The 19,016-nt window shown below is 47.1% G+C and overlaps 1 protein-coding gene across 4 annotated transcripts in view; it reads left to right on the top strand.

Annotated features, from left to right (window-relative positions):
- The window catches only part of RALY (RALY heterogeneous nuclear ribonucleoprotein), a 313,721-nt gene extending 298,600 nt beyond the window's left edge, over positions 1-15,121 (top strand). The window contains exons 5-9 of one of the 4 annotated variants that reach the window (XM_075072316.1): positions 1,830-1,877; positions 4,076-4,236; positions 6,482-6,595; positions 9,269-9,414; positions 13,225-15,121. In XM_075072316.1, the coding sequence (XP_074928417.1) occupies positions 1,830-1,877; positions 4,076-4,236; positions 6,482-6,595; positions 9,269-9,414; positions 13,225-13,227 (472 nt within the window). In that variant the 3' untranslated portion in view covers positions 13,228-15,121. Of the gene's footprint in view, positions 1-1,829; positions 1,878-4,075; positions 4,237-6,481; positions 6,596-9,268; positions 9,415-9,563; positions 10,656-13,224 lie in introns of those variants that run through there. The other 3 variants (XM_075072313.1, XM_075072315.1, XM_075072314.1) reach the window with 3 other exon arrangements.
- The last annotated feature ends 3,895 nt before the right edge of the window (positions 15,122-19,016 follow it).

Below are 19,016 nucleotides of genomic sequence, written 5' to 3'. Positions count from 1 at the left end.
GCATGGATGCTTTGGCATGAACACTTATGCAGTGAGTCCTCACTGGACTGCACTGGCTGGGATGAAGGCTGGAGTGTTGTGCTGCAAGTACATGCCACAGCAGACAAGCATCCTGTCCAGTGCATTCAGCACCTCAGCCTCCCTCCTCCCAAGTAGAGATCACCCTCCCAACTCTGACCTACCTCCATAGTATAGGCAGATAGCCACTTTCATTCTTCTTCCCCCGTTCAGATATTGCCTCTGTGTGTGTGTGTGTGTGTGTGAGAGAGAGAGAGAGAGAGAGGAGTGTTGTCTCTGGGGCAACTGACTTCATGCTATGTAGAAACTAAGCAGATGGGCTGTCTGGTATGGAAAACTGCCTGCCTAGTATTACCCATGACGCGGGGAGGAAAGAAGTGTTTAGAAGTGGGTCTTGTCTTTGAGGAGCTGTAGCTTCCAGCAGATGCTGCCAGAGAAAGCGAAGAGGAGGATTATCAGAGAAAAGGTCAATATCATTTATAAAGGTAACAGGAGCAGATGTAATGAGGGTGCTGGAGCAGAACTGGATGTCCTCAGTAATAAGCATTATACGTATTAACAGAGGAGGGACAAAGGCTGAGAAAGGAAATTGAAATTGATCCATGTTAAGACTAAACATGGCAAAGGGCAGCTGTCCAGTAAAGTGCAGGCCTGGAGAGAGATGCCGGAGCCATCAGGAGCAGCTTGGGAGAGGGTAGATAATCTCTTATACAGAAGAGCAGGGAGGTCTGCACAAAGCAGTGGATGCAAAGGGGGAGACTAAACACAAAGCCAGTGGAAAACTGGCTTGAGCTCCTAAGAGGGGGCCCTAGAAGGAAGGGGCTGTGCAGGAGGAGGCTGTTGCACCATCTGGGGAGAAACTGAGATGAGAAAGAAAGGCTAGATAAGCAGACGGCGCAACCTACATATTTCTTTCCCAGACCAGGCTGTGCTGACCCAGATCCTTCTGATCTGGGAAAAGTCAACCCACCAGCGAATGCTGAACCTGATTCAGAGCTCACTTGCACCCATTTTACGCTGGGGTAACTCCAATGACTTTAATAACGTCACCTCTGACTTACACCCATGTAAATGAGGGCAGAATCAGTTCCTCATAACTCATATGCAGAGAGATTGAAAAGACTGGGATTCTTTATCTGACAGGAGATGAGTCAGAGGCATCATGATAGAAATCTATAGAATAATGAAGAGGACAGAGCAGGCAGATTGGGAACTTCTGCTCTCCCTGTCTAACCGATGAAAGGAGATTCTTTTGCACGTTATGCATAATTAGCCTGTGGAACTCGCTGCCACATGATGACGCTGAGGCAAATAACTCAACGAGATGGTTATTTGGTTAGCACGAACACCCAGAGTTACAACAGTGAATGCAGACAAACAGTTCTGGAGGGGATAAAAACGTCACATTTCAGGATTTAATCCAGTCTAACTGGTAGGGATTAGGAGGGGCCCTTCATGGGGGTAGATTATCCCACAACTGCCTGCCTATTATGGGGTTCTTAAACCTTCGTATGAAGCAACTGGTGCTGGTCACTGTCAGAGCCAAGAACTGGGCTTTATGGAGCCCAGGTCTGATCCAATCTGGCAGGTCCTGTGTTCCTATGCTCCAGAATTGGCCCACTGTGACAGATGATTGGTTACATTCACACTTGTAAAACACAACTCTAGACTATGATGAAGCTAAAGGGTTGGGATTTTTAACTACATAAAATGTTTCATTTGAGGTCATTAGGCAGCATGAACAAATTAATTACAATAGTGATAGTAACAATGCTAATTAATCAGAGCTTTCTGTCTTCTTGTCTCTACAGTGGCTACGACTTTGACTATGACTACTACAGAGATGACTTTTACGACAGGTGAGCAGAGGAGTGATATGGCAGCAGTGCTGTATTCTGCGTATGCTTCTCCATGAGCCACAGCCCAAAACACCGTGCAGAGTAGAATAAAGAACAGCACAGCTGGTGGAGAGAGACTTTGCAAAGGCGAGGCAGTGAAAGAAGAGAGGAGTTTTCAGATGAGGTCTGGAACTCGCTGGGGAGGTACAGGAGACAGGGAGCACCACCAAGTGTGGTGAGACTGAGAGGTGGCTATGCTAGATAAGTAGAAGGAGCAGGGAAGAGGTGAGAGAAGGAGCCACCTCCATGTTTCCTTCCAGAACCAGACTGAGCTAGATGGTTCTGAGCTGGGTCAAGCCATCCCTGGGAATGGTAGGGGATGATATGTGGATAAATACCACACAAGAGGGGCATTGGATGGGAAGGTGGAAAGGGGTAACTATCACACTCCACTCTGGAAATCAGTGAGGGAGGGACAAACAGACCAAAATATGTCCCTGTCTCAGGTCTGTAGCTTTTAATATGCTGCTGTCCTCAGGAAGGGACTGCTGCTCGGCTATGAGTGCCCCCACGACTTCCACTGACTTTATTCATGCCCCCAGGTCCTCACAGGATCAGTCCCTCTGTGTCTTGGAGTGCAAAGCGGCTCAGCAGACAGGTGCAAGGGTGTGTTTTTCTAAATGGCAACCCAGAGGTAATGTCCCCCCTGTGCAGAGACAGCACAAGGCCTAGAAACCACTTAGAAACCCTTCAGTAGCAATGTAAATGAAGCCGAGCTGAGACTGGGCCTTCGGTTTTTTGGGTCCCTCTGTTACTCTCTGTGATTTCCAGAAAGGTGTGTAACGTTCACCATCAGCAGCGCCTAGGCCTTGTGCTGGCTGTCTGCACAGGCAGGGAGGGAGTCTCACCCTCAGCCATGGAGCTGAACCCCCTCTCGGGAATAAAGATTCTGGGATCAGAAATAAACAAACACTTTTGCCCACCACCACACAGAGCAGGACAGACTCCAGCTTTCTCTGTTGAAGCTGCATTGGTTCTGCAGGGAGACCAAGGAGCAAACACCTGTTTGTGTCAGTAAAGGAAGCAGCTCGGACTCCTAAACAGATCCCTTGAGTTTCTACATAGTGGGCTCTGTGGCTATGCCCGGGCTGCCGTCCAGCCTTCCTCTCCTTCCTCAGCTGCCTGCCTTCCCCTTCCCCTTCACACTGCCTCTCAGGTTGCCATTCCCTCACCGGGCCTTGGGGATTCCTGTTATCCCTTGGCCTGCTCAGCACTGCTGAAGCTAGTGGCTACTCATGTTGAAAAGATGACATTTGGCCAGAGGGGAATGGTATGGAGGCAGAGAGGAGGGAACAGGGCATCCACCTGTCTGGATGTAGCCTTGATAAACGTCATGGCATCCCCTCTGCTCGTGTCAAATCTCACAATGGCAGAGGCCAGGCTGTGCCATGGACAATCTCAAAGGTCACTTGCCCCCTCCGTCCTGCCAGCTCCCTGCAACACAGGGTATAAACAGGGATGGCTGGGAGGTTGCAGGGAGGGGGGAGGAACTGCAATGAAAGAAGGGGAAGAATGGAAGGGGGGACAGGAACCAAAGATCCTTCCCCTGTAAGTGCACCTCAGCCCTTACAGGGTCCTAACCCCCTCAATTATTTCTGAGAACAAAAACCTTCAGGGGCAGGTTAACAAAACACAGTAAACAATAGACCACTGCAGTTAGCGAGAGAAACTGCCAGCATAAGGGCTGAAAAGTGCCAGCATAAGGGCTGCCAGCATAAGGGCTGAAACGTGGACAGTCAAACTGTATGCTGGAGTCCTGGCTCCTTTCTGGCACTGAGCAGGGTGTTTGCAGTGGTGGTGTAGCCGTGCTCATCCCAGGGTACTAGAGAGATGAGGCGGATGAGGTAATACCTTCTATTCGACCAGCTTCTGTGGGTGAGAGAGAGAGACAAGAGCTCTGTGTAAGCTCGAAAGCTTGTCTCTCTCTCACCAACACAAGTCTGTCTAATAAGAGATATCACCTCCCCCACCTTCTCTTACTACTCATGGTGTCATGCAGCGGCTGTTCATTTGTGTGAATCAGCAGCAACCTCTAGTGGCATGATTCTGTACCATTCCCCTTTGTGGCTCTTGCTAGCCTATCTCCCAAGTCCTGTTTCATGTTGAAAGTGTGGCTTTCACTCCACTGTTTGCTGACTGTAACCTGTTTTGACACACAGGCTTTTTGAGTATCGAGGTCGAGTCTCTCCTGTCCCCAGGGTGGTTCCTGTGAAGCGTCCCCGGGTGACCATCCCCTTAGTTCGACGTGTAAAAGCAACGCTCCCTGTCAAACTTTTCACCAGATCGGCTGCCATTGCAAACAGCTCTGCCAAATTAAAATGTGAGTATTATGTACAAATACAAGGGACAAGGTGCAAACATCCCATCAAATCACCTGTATGTCCCGATCACTGAGTGCACTAAAACAGGCACAGTAGATTATAAAACGCTGCCCCGCTAAGAAACTCCAAGCGTTTCCCAAACTCTGATCAATTAAGCCTCACAGCCCCCTTGTGAGACAGGTGAATGTTATTATCCCCATGCTATAGATGGGGAAACCGAGGCATGGTGCTGAAAAGCAACTTGCCTCTATTTCCCCATCTGTAATATGGGGATAATGACACCAACTTACTTTGTAAGGAGCTGCAAGATCTCTGGATGAAATGAAGTGTGTGTCCAGGCAAGCCCTTATTCACAGTTGGGTATTTTGCATACCCCATCACTCAGACTCATAAAGTCAGTCTCACCCCACCTCTCAACCCAGACTCATTGGCACAGATCTGTAATGAGGCCTCAATATTCTAAGACCTTTACCCAATATACCATGCAACATATACTGTGAAGTCTTCTAAATAATTCATGTTCTGCTGCTTTGCCAAACAAACCAAGGACGAATATCCAGGGATGCGCTGACCTTCCTTTCTTTTAAATCCTGTTGTTTCACTTTCACTCACCGATATACAGTCAGTAGTTGATAAGAGGCGAATTAAGAGAAGCTGGCAAGGTTCTGTGTTGTACAAAGGGTGAAATCCTGGGAGTTAGTGGTTCCCATTGACTTTAGTGGGACCAGGATTTCACCCAAAGGATTACAAGGAGCTATGGTAAATGTATACATGCTGAAATGACCATGCACCTGGGGTCTGTGGGTAAGTCCAAGATACCGTGATTCCCCGTCCCGGTTAGGAATAGCACAGCCACCTGCTGACAGGTTTGAGTGAAATAAACCAAAATTAGGGGGGCAGACATTGCTACAAGTTAGGTAAGGTACAAAATGTGACCCTCTAGATATCTGCTCCAGGGGCACCAGCATGTGGGTCCTGGGCCTCTCCCTACCCTAATCCTGTCATAATCAGCCCAAGCCTTCTCACTGGTCTCCAAAGGGAAGGGGTGAAGATGCAGACTGGATTTCAATGGCTCTGCCTAAAATAGACGTACTAAATGTGCAACTGCATCTGTTACACCCTCCAGATTTGCTGGCAGTGCATTTGTGTATGCCATTTGGGTAGCTGTGCACCTCTTCTGTTGGGGTGCACAGCTGCCCAGTTGTTCACACATATGCCCATTGGCACATGCCAACGCAGAGTCTGCGTATACAGATCCAACATCCAAAGTCAGTTTGGGACTTTGCAATTGTCCCAGAATGTGGACTTGCAGGTCTCCGCTGGGAACATCAGCAGGCTCCTGTGAGTTTTGGTATGGACAGCAGCAGCCCCGCTCCCAGACTCTGCTGGCCCAAGCGATCAAAGCTCTGTGCGCAGGAATGGGACACAGCAATTTGTTCCGAGAAAGGAAAGTTACTGTCCTGCTGGCTAGTGGCTGGGAATGGGGAGTGTAACATGGAGACTGAGGGGAGCGCTGCTAGCCAGGAACTATTTGAGCCTTACAACGGTGGTTCCCAGTCCATGCTGGCTTCATACCCGTTCCACCCAGGCCACAGCTTAACCTCCTGTCTCCCCCTTGTTGTTGGTACCACATCGCCCAAGGGCATGGTCAGTAACTTACAGCAGGCAGTAAAGCATGTCAGGAAGGCAGGCCAGAGGAGGAGGGAGCAGGTTACTGCTGGTACAGCAAAGGAGCAATGGTCTTTTCCCAAAAGTCTCAACCTATCCCACTTGTCAGTAGTCTGTCTTCCTTGGAAAGGGCCCCCGGCATTCCACCCGGCCCCCAGTGAATGGAACAGGCTGGCGGGCAGCCCCAGGATTTCTGTGCAATGGGTTTACATGTGTGCATAATATTTAGATAGTTACAACAGCCTCCAGCTCTAACTCCTGTTGGGAGTGCATTGCTGGCTGCCCCAGTTACATCCATCTCATTTCCTAGTATGTCCCATTTAAGCAGTCCCCAACTCATCTCTTCAGTGACATAGGACAGTTCCTGAGTCGACACCCCAGATTATCCCTGATTGCATTCCCCCCGTCCCAGTCTCTGAGAGATTCCCACATTGTTGCTGTGGCTGCCGAGCTCTGTTAGGGCTGAAGGTTTTGTGACTAATCCTAAATCTTTTTTAAAAAAAAACCCAGTCACATGCTAATATGTCAAATAACAACATGGAATAAAGCCTGTCTTTCTCCCTCTCTTCTTTGAAGTGAAATGCAATGAGCTGCAGACAATCAAAACCGAGCTGACACAGATCAAATCCAACATTGATGCTCTTCTGGGCAGATTGGAGCAGATTGCTGAAGAACAGAAATCATCCACAGGTCAGTTAACTGCACATAATGGCACTGAGAGAGGGCAAGGAGCTCAAACGCAGCGCAGCCCGTTTCAAAGCCAGTTATTTCAACTTTGCAGGCCATTCTTGGGGAGCTTGAGGCCAGTGTTCTTGTATTGGCTGTTACTTTAAATTATTACCACTTTCCAACACGCTGTTCTTGTGTGTTTATATAGCACCTAGAGCATGTTGGGTACCCTACAGACCAAAAAGGAGATGAGGTGCCTGCCCGGAGAAGTTCAAATCCATATTTCTGCTAAATGGTTGAAATTGTCGCACACGATGTTTTTGTGTGCTTTTGGTGTACATTCAGTTTTGCCTGAAATTGAAATCCACAGCTTTGTGGGATTTATGCTTCAGAACTGAACCATGTTTGAGTGAAGACTCAATCCATGCTCACTCAAAAGTTGTCCTATTTCAAGCAAAAAAGGAAGGAAAAAAAGAAATGGTATGTTTTCCCTCCCCCCATCCACAAATCTGGATCCCCTTAAAAATCACAACAAAACGTGGTAAATCTTGATTCTGAAATCCAGCACTGCCAACCCCAAGAGTTTCAGAAAGCATGTCAGGTCCCCAGAAATCATGAGCTTGACTTTTAAATCAGGAAATTTCAAAAATAATGAATTGGGGGGCGGGAGTTCCTAGTTTTCTGGTTACTGAGCCCTGGGGATATACTAGTGTCATGTTTTCAAGCTTTTCTGTGCAACCAAGATGGCTAGAAACAAACTTTCCACTTTAAAAGAAAACTGAGATTCTCACACATGACCAAATATTTAGAGGCATTTAGGTGCCTAAAGATACAGAGAGGTGCCTAAAAGCCTTTTAAAGTATGGGCACTTTTAAAAATCCTGCTAGGCGCCATTGCATTGTTAGGTGTCTAAACACCTTTGACAATCTAGCTCATCGTCGCATAATTCCAGGAGCTGGGGCTTCAAGTACCATGAGACTTGTGATAAAATTGTGAGAATTGGCAATGCTGAGTCATCCTTTCAAATTTCATTGCTAAATGATCTTATGCCTCCAGTCCCTGCTAACCCTCCCAGTTGGGTTGGCATTTAGAGTTGCCAATTTTGGTTGTATGTATTCTGGGAGGTTTCATCACATGACATAATCTTTAATTATAAATTAATCTTTAATTCCTGGAGGCTCCAGGGCAATCCTGGAGAGTTGGCAAAGATTTGGGTATGAATCCCTGGTAACCTTGACCTGGCTCTCAAGAGTGACTTGAGCCATATTGCTGGCCAGATTGGAAAATGTTTTCACCGCCACCGCCCCCTAGTGGCTGAGCTGAAAACAAAACCAAAACAAACCACCCAACAAACCCCACAGCTGGCCAATCAGCTGAGAAAAATAACAATGAAAAAGGCCGGCCAATCAGAGCAGACCAAAATAAAAAAAAAAGGCACAGCACAACAGCGGCCCCTGGAAGTTGGTGCCCAGTGCAACAGCCCTGCTCACCACTAGAGCTGGCTCTGCTGAGCTGGTTTAGCTTAAGGCATAGTCAATTTGCATCTAAGCACTCTGATCTCGCTTGCTTTTACTTTTAACAATTCAGGCCCCAGTCCTGCAAAGATTGACACAGGGGGTTAACCCTACGCACTGCAAATAGCCCCATTGACTTTAAAGGGACAAGTCAAGTCAAGCAGGCATCTGAGTCTTTGCACGGCCAGGGCCCCAGTCCAGGGGAAGCATGCTGCCAGCCATAGCCCCTAATTGATTTCACCGTCAGAGTTAGCAGCAGAGACAGCCAACTTCTTCGCCCAAGGGGTAAGATTCCAAATCCTAAAACAGATATAATCCGGGTGGCTGGTAAACACCCTGACTGTCAGTGTGCAGTATAAGCGCCCAGGCTGCAGTGCCTTAGTCGATTTGTATTCCTCCCAGGACAGGGCATGGCGATTCCAGCTCTGGCGGGGAGAGTTGTTTTACTCGACTGGTTTACTGTATTATATTTTTCAAAGTTAAAACTCTAAGGCATGGAATTCTCCCCTATGAAGAGGTCAAGCATATGGGCTAGTCACCGCTTCTTAAACCCTATGTGAGGACTTGGGTGGTGCAGAGGGTGAATTTAAGTGTACAAACTTCAGGAGCATGTTGATGGTGTTGGAAAATAGGCCCTTTGTAGCTCAGCCTGAGCTACTGGAATGTAGACGACTCCTGCTCTGATTCCCATGGATCATGGAAAACGGGGGGATAATGCTCAAAACATCCACAGCTGTGGAGCTGGGTGATTCACAGATTAGCTAAGAGGACATAGAGCCTGCTATCCCTCTATTTTGCTGGTTCAAATCCAGCCCAGGCTGGTCGTGTAATGACTGACAGTTGTGAGGAGCTATAGGGTGGGTCTCAGTGGACAGGCATCCACCCCACAAAATCACCACTGAAGATTGAATGGGACCTCCATCCTCATTTGTGGAAATGGTTGCTGAAGGTCAGAGCTGAGTCACTGGATCCAGTTCTCCCCACACACACACACACACACACACCGGTGTGGGCCAGCTGCAGCCGAGTGAGCGGAGTTATCCCAGTGTGGGAAGAGATGCAGACCCATTGTTTATAAAATAGCTCCTCGTGGGCTCTGTATATCTGACCCCCATCGGACTATTCTCCTCCATTTCCTCTGCATCCCCCTGACCTTGCTGCCCCGGCTCCTGTCTCTCAGAGGTACGAAAGAAGGCAGATGGGAACAAAAGCGAGATCTCCCAGGACGACACAGCATCAGAGGCAGAAATCACCAAGGAGGAGCCGCTGAACGGGGAGGAGGGAGAAGAGGAGGGACTCACGCGAGATGACTGTGAAGACGAACTGGTAAGCAGTAATGGGAAAGGTGCCCCCGCCCTGCTAAGGGCATTAATCAACCTGCTCTGATTTTACTGGTGCTTATTAAAACCCCTGGAAAAAGTCATTTTTCCTTCTTAAAAATAAATCACTATCTTTAATGCTGTGATTGTTTGCAGCTGTTTTTCCCTATCCCAGCCCTTCCTCCATGATGGAAAAGCATTTCATTAATTGCTGTACACAGAGATGCTGAAGAAAAATGGCTAGCCTTGAACATCCATGCCATCTTTATTTGTGCTTTTGTAGCAATTAATCCCTGGTTTGTACAAATTGCTTTGCTCCGTAATAAATTATTCTGAGATTTGTTGGAACATGTAGCACAGATACGTCATTACAACACCGCGTTCATAACAATTTGGATTTGCATCATCCAGACCGAGCCCAAATTCCCAAAGCAGGCTGCAAAATCTGTTGAAACAGCCCCTTCAGCCACCACTGAAATGTGGCTACCTCAGGGGAATTTTGACAGCTGTTTCTCAGCACAGGTCTTGGGCCTCAACCCAGCAAAACACTGACACATGCTTAACTTTAAGCATGTGGGCTCTGATTCAGGAAAGCACTGAAGCACACGCTTATGCCCATCCCAACTAAAGGCAGCACTTAAGCACGTGCTTAACTTTACATGTGTTTAAGTTCCATTGACTTCAGTGGGATTGAAACACGTGCTTACCATGAAGGACATGTTTAAGGCTATGCTGTATGGATCTGGGGTTGTGACTACTCCCACTGAAGCCAACTGGGCTATTCACATGCTTAAAGTTAAGCACGTGCTTAAGTGCTTGGCAAGATCAATACCCTGCTAAGATATTACCATGACAGGAGCTTTTGCAATGCATATTATAATTAGAGAAAGCTCAGTTGTTTTCCCCAAAGTAAGGATAAAGCAAAACTCTGATAATGAACACACACAGTCCTCTAACTTGGTGAAAAAGTTCTCAAAGGCCCTGCCACTTGTCAGGCTGCATCTTACCACTAGGTGGCATTTTCTCACAAACTTTAAGAAAAATCACAAAAGTCATTTTCACGCTATTTTGATCCCTACCTTGCAGTGTTTGAACATTTCTGGTATAACTTCCAATGGGTTTTTTGGCTCCTTACATTCCATGTATCCCCTGACTTACAAACATCAGAACTAGAGCCAGGTGAAATTTTTCATCTGAAACTTTTTTTTGCTGAACATGCAGATTCAGGTCAACTGAAAGATTTCATGAATTCATGTTGATTTCGACAAACTGTTTTGGTTGAAAAAAAACCTAAAAATATTCTGAAAAAAAAATCAAAATGTTTCAATTTTTCAGTGCAAAATGACTTTTTGTTCAGAAATGGACTCCTTTTAAAAATAGTATAGTTTAAAAAAGGTGGGAAATGAAGCAAAGCATTCTGTTTCATGTTGAATATAACATTGCCTTCGACCTGAAACAAATTATTTTTTTTTTTTGGTTTTCCAAAAATTTCAAAAAACAATTGTTTCGAGTCAGCCCAAAACAAACAATTTAAAAAAAATTTTTTTTTAAACAGTCTGTGAACCAAAAAAACAGGTATTCACACCACTTTAACCAGAACAGCCCTCATCTATTGGTGTCCCTGAAGACTGGGGCCTTTTATTATTTTTTCCCGGAAGTCTCTCATACCTAAAAAAGTTATTCACCCTCTTCTGATTTATAGGGTTGCCACCTTTCTAATTTCTGGTAACCGGACCCCTCAGGCACTGTTCCTGCTCTGCCTCTTCTCTTGAGCCTCCCACACCCCCTTCGCCACCTCTTTCTCCAGACACTTCACCTCTTCCCCCAAGGCCTGGCCCCCATCACCCGCTCCTCTCCCTCCTCCCTCATTGCTTGCTGCATTCTCTGAAGGAGCCTGCCTGCAGGTAGGAGGCAGCCCTGGCTGAGCAGAGTCTGGCATGGGTTAATGACCTGGTGCCTCCCCAACCCCTGCAGTAACCAGACTTTTGGTTTAGGTGCCATTTAGGGTTGCCAAGTCCCCGAAAACCAGGCACCTGGCAACCCTAAATGGCACCCAGACACAGAAGCCAAAACCCAGACTCTCTGGGTGAAAGCCATATGGATGCAAACCTAGTTCAGATGGGCCACATATCTTAAACTGGATCTTCCTGTGCGTGTACAGCACCTTGCACAATGAGGCCTTGATCCTGACTGGAGCCTCTGTTCTCTACCGCAATTAGCACTGGCACTTCTACCACTGCCACTTCATTCTTCAGCAACCCACTGCTGAATTGCCGCTGAAGAGCAGGACATGCCACCCCTTTCCATTGGCTGCCCCAAGCACCTGCTTGCTGCGCTAGTGCAACAGCAGACCACATACGCCGAATGGGGGGGATAGAATCTGGCAGGACAGATGCAGGTCTATTGAGGTCCCAGCACCCTCCACACTATCCTGGGGTCCCATATCTAATCAGGAGCCCCCGAGCCAGTCATGCATGGACAGGAACCCCTCAAATGACCAGCATCACCGCACAGGAAACACCATCTATGTGGTGCTTTAAAACCAGGTTCAGGGCTGTTTAGAACCACCTAAACCTAGTGCTGGAATGAGATAACATATTTCACATCTGGGTTCTTGCATACTAACAGGAGAAACTCCCATCCCTTAATGGGAGAGATCAGACACTAGCGTCTCACTATGAAGGAAGGGGAGACATTGCAGGAGTAAACAAGGGAAAAACTTGAACAAAAGATTCCTTGACCCAGAGTCCTTCCAGTACCAAATGATTCACAAACTGCTCCTCGGCCAGGAAAATTGCTACAGATTTTTTCATTCAAGAGGTGTTTTTTATATTAGAACAGCCAATAACCTCACCTACGCTCAGCAACACAGACTCCCCAGTGCAGGAGACAACAGGTGCACACCAAACCCAATGCTTGCAGGTCAAACCACTAAACCCATTTGAAGCCGATACCCTGAACCTGATCTGAACCCCCCCACCATGCCCAAGAAAAAGGGGGGGACCCAACAACACCCCTAAAACAATGAAACAGCAAGTAACAAAACAGAAACAAAGAATAACAGAAGCCCAGTTAGTGTGCACAGCACGTAACAAACAGCATCGCCCTGAAAAGCTCTCACCATCCCAAGAGAGCGAGATCTGTGCTCAGAGCCCTCCCCGAGGTGGCAGAAGCCCCAGGATCCAGTCTCCCTGCTCCAATGACTCTAATCATTTACCCAGAATGCAACAGCTTCAACAGGAGAGACTGAGAGACCACAAACAACAAGTAACCACTTGTAGGATTTGGCATTTTGTTACGTTCCCTGCATGCTTTCGGTGCTGTGTGTGAATATCCATGCTAGGGACCCTTTCTGTTGCTGCTCCCCAGCGACATTATATATTCCTTCCATGTTCCTGGATGATTTGACATCTTCCCCACCCTCCATCTCTTCCACCATGGTCTGAGCTAATCATTGAACTCCCTGTGCTGGAACAGCCCTGGAGGAGGAATGCTGATTTCCTGTTTCTGTTTCTTGTTGCCTTTTCCCTCTCGCCAGGACAATAGCCATTACACAGATGTGGAAGATGCCAGCCCACAGTAACCAGATACAGCTAGTGCAGCTCTCAAGTCTCCAAGGGTTGCATGCTGGATTCAGGGGAAACGTTTCTCCCTTATGTATCTTAGCTGCTTTGGAAGATGTGTCTCCCCACAAACCCTGTGCATTTTCCTAGCACCAAGCCTGGCTGCTCAGCTGGGCTCTGGATTGACCCCCTAAGTGCATCTCCTAAATCACAAGGAGAGTGAAGCTCCTGTTTTTCTCCCTCCTCTCTCCTAGTAGCACGTTCAGAGCAGCGATGAACATCAGTGTGAGGAGAGCACGAGGTTATATCCTAGACTGGCATGCTGAGCCGGACAAGCATAAAATGCAGGGCTGCTATCATCTCTGCCTGGCATGCCAAAGGAGAAACATGGACTGACATCTTCAACCCATCTGTAAAGCAAAAACGAAAACCAGTCATCCAAATGGATCCCTGTTCCTCAGAGCCCTGCTGCCGGCCTGGGCAGTGGACAAACACATGCTCCATGACCGTCACTGACCACACTCTGGGATGGGGATTGTATTATAAAATGAATCGGGGACATTTTAGAGCTGTCCTTAGGGGTGGGAAGAGATAGCTAGTCGTAATCCAATAAAGAATTTAGTTCCTGAGGTAGGAGGGGCCGGCGTTTTTGTTAATTGGGGAAATGAGTATGTTGGTCTGGACAATTTATAGTTTCACACATATGATCCTGTTCGTGAATGGGGCAGAGGGACACCTTTCCTCCCTGGACTGATCACCTTGTTCTGAGTCCTTTTCATCCCATGAGCCACCTTGGATGCACAGTCACCTCCGAGTGTAAAGGAATCGGTAGCATGCCTCTTGTTGCGCGCTGGGCTCCTTGGACCAGCATGTCAGCACGAAGAGAGAGAAGGAAGCCATCAACAGGAGAATAAGTGGGCCAGAGCTGCAGAAACAAAGCAACTTTAGTCTTCAGAGGTCTGGTTTCTTAGCCATCCGGCTGACAATGCGTAACTAAAGGGTAAACTGGCAAACAGTCACTGTGGACTAAGGGGATGTGGGTGAAAGTGGACCCAGGTGGTTAGTGTGAGACCCTTTTATTGGACAATCAAACAGTTCAGGCTGAGGGGTGCAATGCCACCTCTTCCTCTCTGGCCCAGCACCCGCACATGGTTCGGCAGGCGACTCAATCCCCGATAGCAGCATGGTCACGCACAATCCCTCGCGCCAGCCCCCTTTTGGGCCTTCAAGGTCTGGCTGGGAGGTGGTGTGGGCGGGATGAGTGGTCCCTGCACCAGACCCCGCAGGCTGCTTTCCACATCGCTGTGTATTGCAATGGGGCTGGGGGATGCAGTAACTCGCCTGAGCGTAAAAGGCTTGTGAGGGTTAGTGTCCAGCATGCTGGGCCTGAGGGAATTAGAGCATCCGCTTTCCTCCCCACCCCGAATTCACACTGCCCTCAGCCCACTCACAGCCCAGAAGACAAAGGTCAGCAGCAGACATGGGTGGTTTCTTCAAAGGAAAGTCTGTAAAAGGACCCCCCACTTTTCCATCTGTTACATGGTCAGATTTCCTCTTTATTGGGCCTATTCTTAGTCTCTAGCTTCAGAGGTTGATGGGGCTGAGACTCAGTCTACACTACCACACCAACTGGAGACCCCCCTCACCCTCCCGAGTGCCGCCCACGTCTTACCAAACTCCAAGAAACAGGATGAAACAAAGAACCATAGAGAGCTGCTTGAACAGTTTCCCAGCAGCCTCCCGGTTTCTGCTCCAGCACTCAAACCCAGGCCTCACACAGAGTCTTTAGGAGGGAGACAGAGTGGAAAGCAAGCCATGGGGCCATGCTTCCCTCTCTGAAAGAGCCTGGCCTGCTCGTAAGCATGGCTTTTGAAGCACAATGTTTTACTTGCATTTCTTCGTTAGAAATAATCATGAGGGCTAAAAGGGACAAACATTCTTTTCTTTTCCTTCTCCTCTTCCTTCCATGTTTCAGTTCGAGTACCATTTGTTTGTCCATTGTGCTGTGCCGAGCCATTGTAGCATTGTTGTCTAGGCTTTGAGAGATGAGCTGCAGTTTTTGCTATGAACTGACCATGATGCTGATATGTGTGGGAAGAAGGTGGCCTTGTATATAAAATCCTGTATAATAAAAAAGGGGAAATTACTCCACCTCTGCTGTCTTCTCGCTCAGCTTTTCAGGATCACTGGGCCCCAGCTGGTGTTTCTGGATTCATTCTTTCCTGTTTCATCTCTGCCAATGGGTTTTCTAGGCCTGGGATGAGGCATAGTCTGTTGGGTTGAACAAAGCTCTTCTGGATTTGAGGATGTTTTGTCTGTAAGACCCTGATTCTGTTCCATATAGAGATCCACTCAGTGCAGGACACCAGGGAGGAGCCCTCCAGGAACCAGTTACAGCTCCCTGGATCTCATGGCACATCTACACTGGCCCCCAACCCCAACAGGTTAGAACAGGCTAAGTGCTGCTCTAACTTATGCCAACCAGCAATGGTTACAAGTGGTCTCTAAGCAAGTGTTGCTAGTTCATGATTTTATTGAGAATCTCATGACATATGGGGTTCTTCTTAAAGTCCCACCTCCTGGAGACTCTCATCTTGCATTTTTTTTAAAAAGGTAAGTCTGTAGGCCTCTGGGTTGCTTGAGTGAATGAATCAAAAGCCACCTAAAGGTTCAGAAACCAGAAGGCAAATACAAAGAACCCAAAACGTATTATTATTTTTAAAAGCAGCAAAGAATCCTGTGGCACCTTATAGACTAACAGACGTTTTGGAGCATGAGCTTTCATGGGTGAATACCCACTTCGTCAGATGCATGTAGTGGAAATTTCCAGGGGCAGGTATATATATGATATATTCAAGACAAGCTAGAGATAAGCGAGGTAAGTCAACAGGGAGAATGAGCCTGTCTGCAGTTGAGATTGAAAACCAAGGGAGGAGAATGACGGTTCTGGTGTTGGAAGCCCCCATTCACAAGTCTTTGTTTAAATCCTCGAGCTGATGCGTGGTCAAATTTGCAATAATTGCAAGCTCAGCAGTTTCCGTTGAAGTCGTGGGTCCAGATAGTTTTTTGCTGCAGGATGGCCACCTTAAGGTCTGCTTCTAGTTGTTTGGGGCCAGGGGGAAAAGGTGAAGTGTTTCCGACAGCTTTTGGGTATATATTGGCCAGTTCCTAATATCCTGATTTGTGTCCATGACCTTTTTCATAGCGACTGTCCACTGGGCGATGTACATAGCAGAGGGGCATTGCTGGCATATGATGGCGTATATTACATTGGTGGACATGCAGGTGAATGAACCAGTGATGGTATGGCTGATCTGGTTAGGTCCTGTGATGGTGTCGCTGGTGTAGATATGTGGGCAGAGTTGGCATCGAGGTTTGTTGCATGGATTGGTCCCTGAGCTAGAGTTACTATGGTGCAGTGTGCAGTTACTGGTGAGAATATGTTTCAGGTTGGCAGGTTGTCTGTGGGTGAGAACTGGCCTGCCACCCAAGGCCTGTGAAAGTGTGGGATCATTGTCCAGGATGGGTTGTAGATCCCTGATGATTATTACTATTTTTAATAATCTCAAAATAATCTCATTATTTTTGGGTCTTGATTCATGATTATTGAATGGCCAGGTTTGGTGTAGCAGGTGTAAAACTGGTCTAAGTGAGAGGAGAAACTGACCCATTGAATTTAATCACAAAATTGGAGAATCTTTTAATCTCAGCAGAGTGTAGTTCCCTGTCTGACAACAGCTGGGCCAGAATGCCCTTTGCATCCTGTCTAGACTAGAAAAATTAAGAGTGCTTGGCAAATATCTAAAGTGTTAACTAACCAGCTTTTAAACCCTTCTTAGCATCTAGTGTAGACAAAGTGAGAGGTGTTTAAAAATGTATTGGCTGGTCATGGTCAACTCTCGGGTTCCCCTTCCCGCCCAATCCTTTTGATGGTCTTGTTTAGAATTCATTCTGTCCCACTGAACCTGTATCAACACGGCTCCTTGTTTCTTACAGAACAGCAGAAGGGCATCAGCATAATGGTGGCTCTACAGTGCTTCCAGTTCTTACAGGTCCAGGCTATGACAATCTGAGTTGTGATTGCACCTAGGAGCTCAGCCGCGGTAATACTTGGTTGGCTAGGCCAAGCCGCTGGCCATGCCACCATGACCAAACTGCTATTTTTAGCATGCTAGCCCAATCAGAGCTAGTGTGCATATGTCTTCTCCAGCTGAAAATCACATCATGCAAGGCGTAGTGTAGTTCGTCATAGAGTCAGCAGTGCAGAGCTCTAACTACACAACCCTTCTGTCATCCCTTAAAAACCACTCTGCTTGCACAAGGTAGTAGTCTGCACAAACTAACAGTACATACATTGACTAACTTTCAGTCAATATTAAGACTCATGGTCCCTCAAGGTGCTGTAAATATTCATGAGGCAAAAGCTCAGTCAATAATTAGCTCCTGGACAAATAAATGTGGGTACTGAGCTCGCTAGAAGTCAATTTCCTTTTGTTCCGATCTCTCATGCTGTGGTCTCTCTTCTCACCTCCCCAGGAATTATCCCCAGCTTTTTGCTAATAGCGTGCCCCATGACCTTTGTGACTATTCATTCTCTCTGCTTGCCCCCAGGGAGAGCATTTACGTCAGCTCTGGGACTCAGTGTTTCAAAAAAAAGCAACCATTGTAACTACACATTGAACATACATCGGTGTCTCATCATTTCCATGTTGTGAATTGGAAAAAAAATTGGCTATAACCCTAAATCTAAAGTATGTGTCCTCACCTGTGTCCTCCCTTCCTGCCTGCCCATTGCCCCAAAAAGAGAATTTATTAAAACAGCCTTTAAATCAGACAGGGATTCAAATGCAGGTTGCTCAGTAGTATTTGCACAATCTACTACTGCATTTGATGAGGATGAGGATGATGAGTGATGACTGATGTCTTTGCTGAATTTGAAAGCAATGCGCCTGAGTCCCCAATGCCTCACAACATTCACACCTGTGCAAAGTGAGTGCAAAATGCTTTTTCCAGTCGCACAAGTGTCCTCTTACCCCGTTTTGAATAGATGTAAATGATGGCACAAGGTACAAGGTAAGCAGAGGCCCTGGCCCCGTATGGTTAAATATGATTTTTCTTAGAAACTAAGGGGCAAATTCGCTGCTGTGGCTGGGATCCACTCAGAGCACCACAAGTGGGAGGCATCAGGGAGTTCTCTGAGTCTCTGTTCAGTTGTGTCCCGGCCCTGGCACAGGTTAGAGCAGCCTTACAAAGTAATTCCATACCTGAGATAATGAAAAGGTTAATCAGGCCAGTTGCCTGTTGAAATGGGCCTCACATGTCTATTGAGACTTACTGGAGGTTCAGGTGTCCAGTCCCCAGGGAGGCAAATCTGAAGGTAAAGCAATCACAGAGTATAGACTGGAGGGTGGCATATTGCATGATTAATGTTGCTCTGCATTCTGGGTCAACCGGTTAAAAATGTGAATACTGATGAGGTTGGCGTACAAAGTGAGGCAGATAATCGTTTCATCCAAAGAGCAGCAGGAACGTGTTGCAAAGCTCAGTGAGAATAGCTTCCCTTCTGAGATAGGTGCTTGCATCTAGTCCTATCCTATTTGAGACCCCGAAGAGACATTTAAAACTGGAGATGACATCTAAAAAAAGATCTGTTTCTGACAGTCCAGAAGAGTATTTCTCAAGATCATCTGAGAAGGGATTTACCAGATAGAAGAAACCAAAGGTTGGTCCATTTCTAGCCTCTCATAAGTGTTGAGTACATTTTGGTCACTATACAATAATCAGTAACTGTGATAATAACGTGGTCAGAATATCCATGAACCACTAGATCAAATATTGTCCATAGTGTCAAAGTGACACTCTTCCCTTCAGAAAGAGCACTGACGAGGTTCCAGAAGGTGAGAGGAGAGAGAATTTCAAACTGGGATCAAGGTACAGGAGCTCCTCCAGAACGGAAGGGCCAGATGCTGACCTCACCCATATCAGTGTCAATCAGAAGCAACTTCACTGGCGTTACTGTAAATTCACACTGGTGTAACTGGAGAAC

This window comes from Chelonoidis abingdonii, chromosome 14, assembly GCF_003597395.2.
Source record: "Chelonoidis abingdonii isolate Lonesome George chromosome 14, CheloAbing_2.0, whole genome shotgun sequence".
In the NCBI taxonomy this organism is placed as follows: domain Eukaryota; kingdom Metazoa; phylum Chordata; order Testudines; family Testudinidae; genus Chelonoidis; species Chelonoidis abingdonii.
This window is presented reverse-complemented; position numbering and strand designations above follow the sequence as displayed.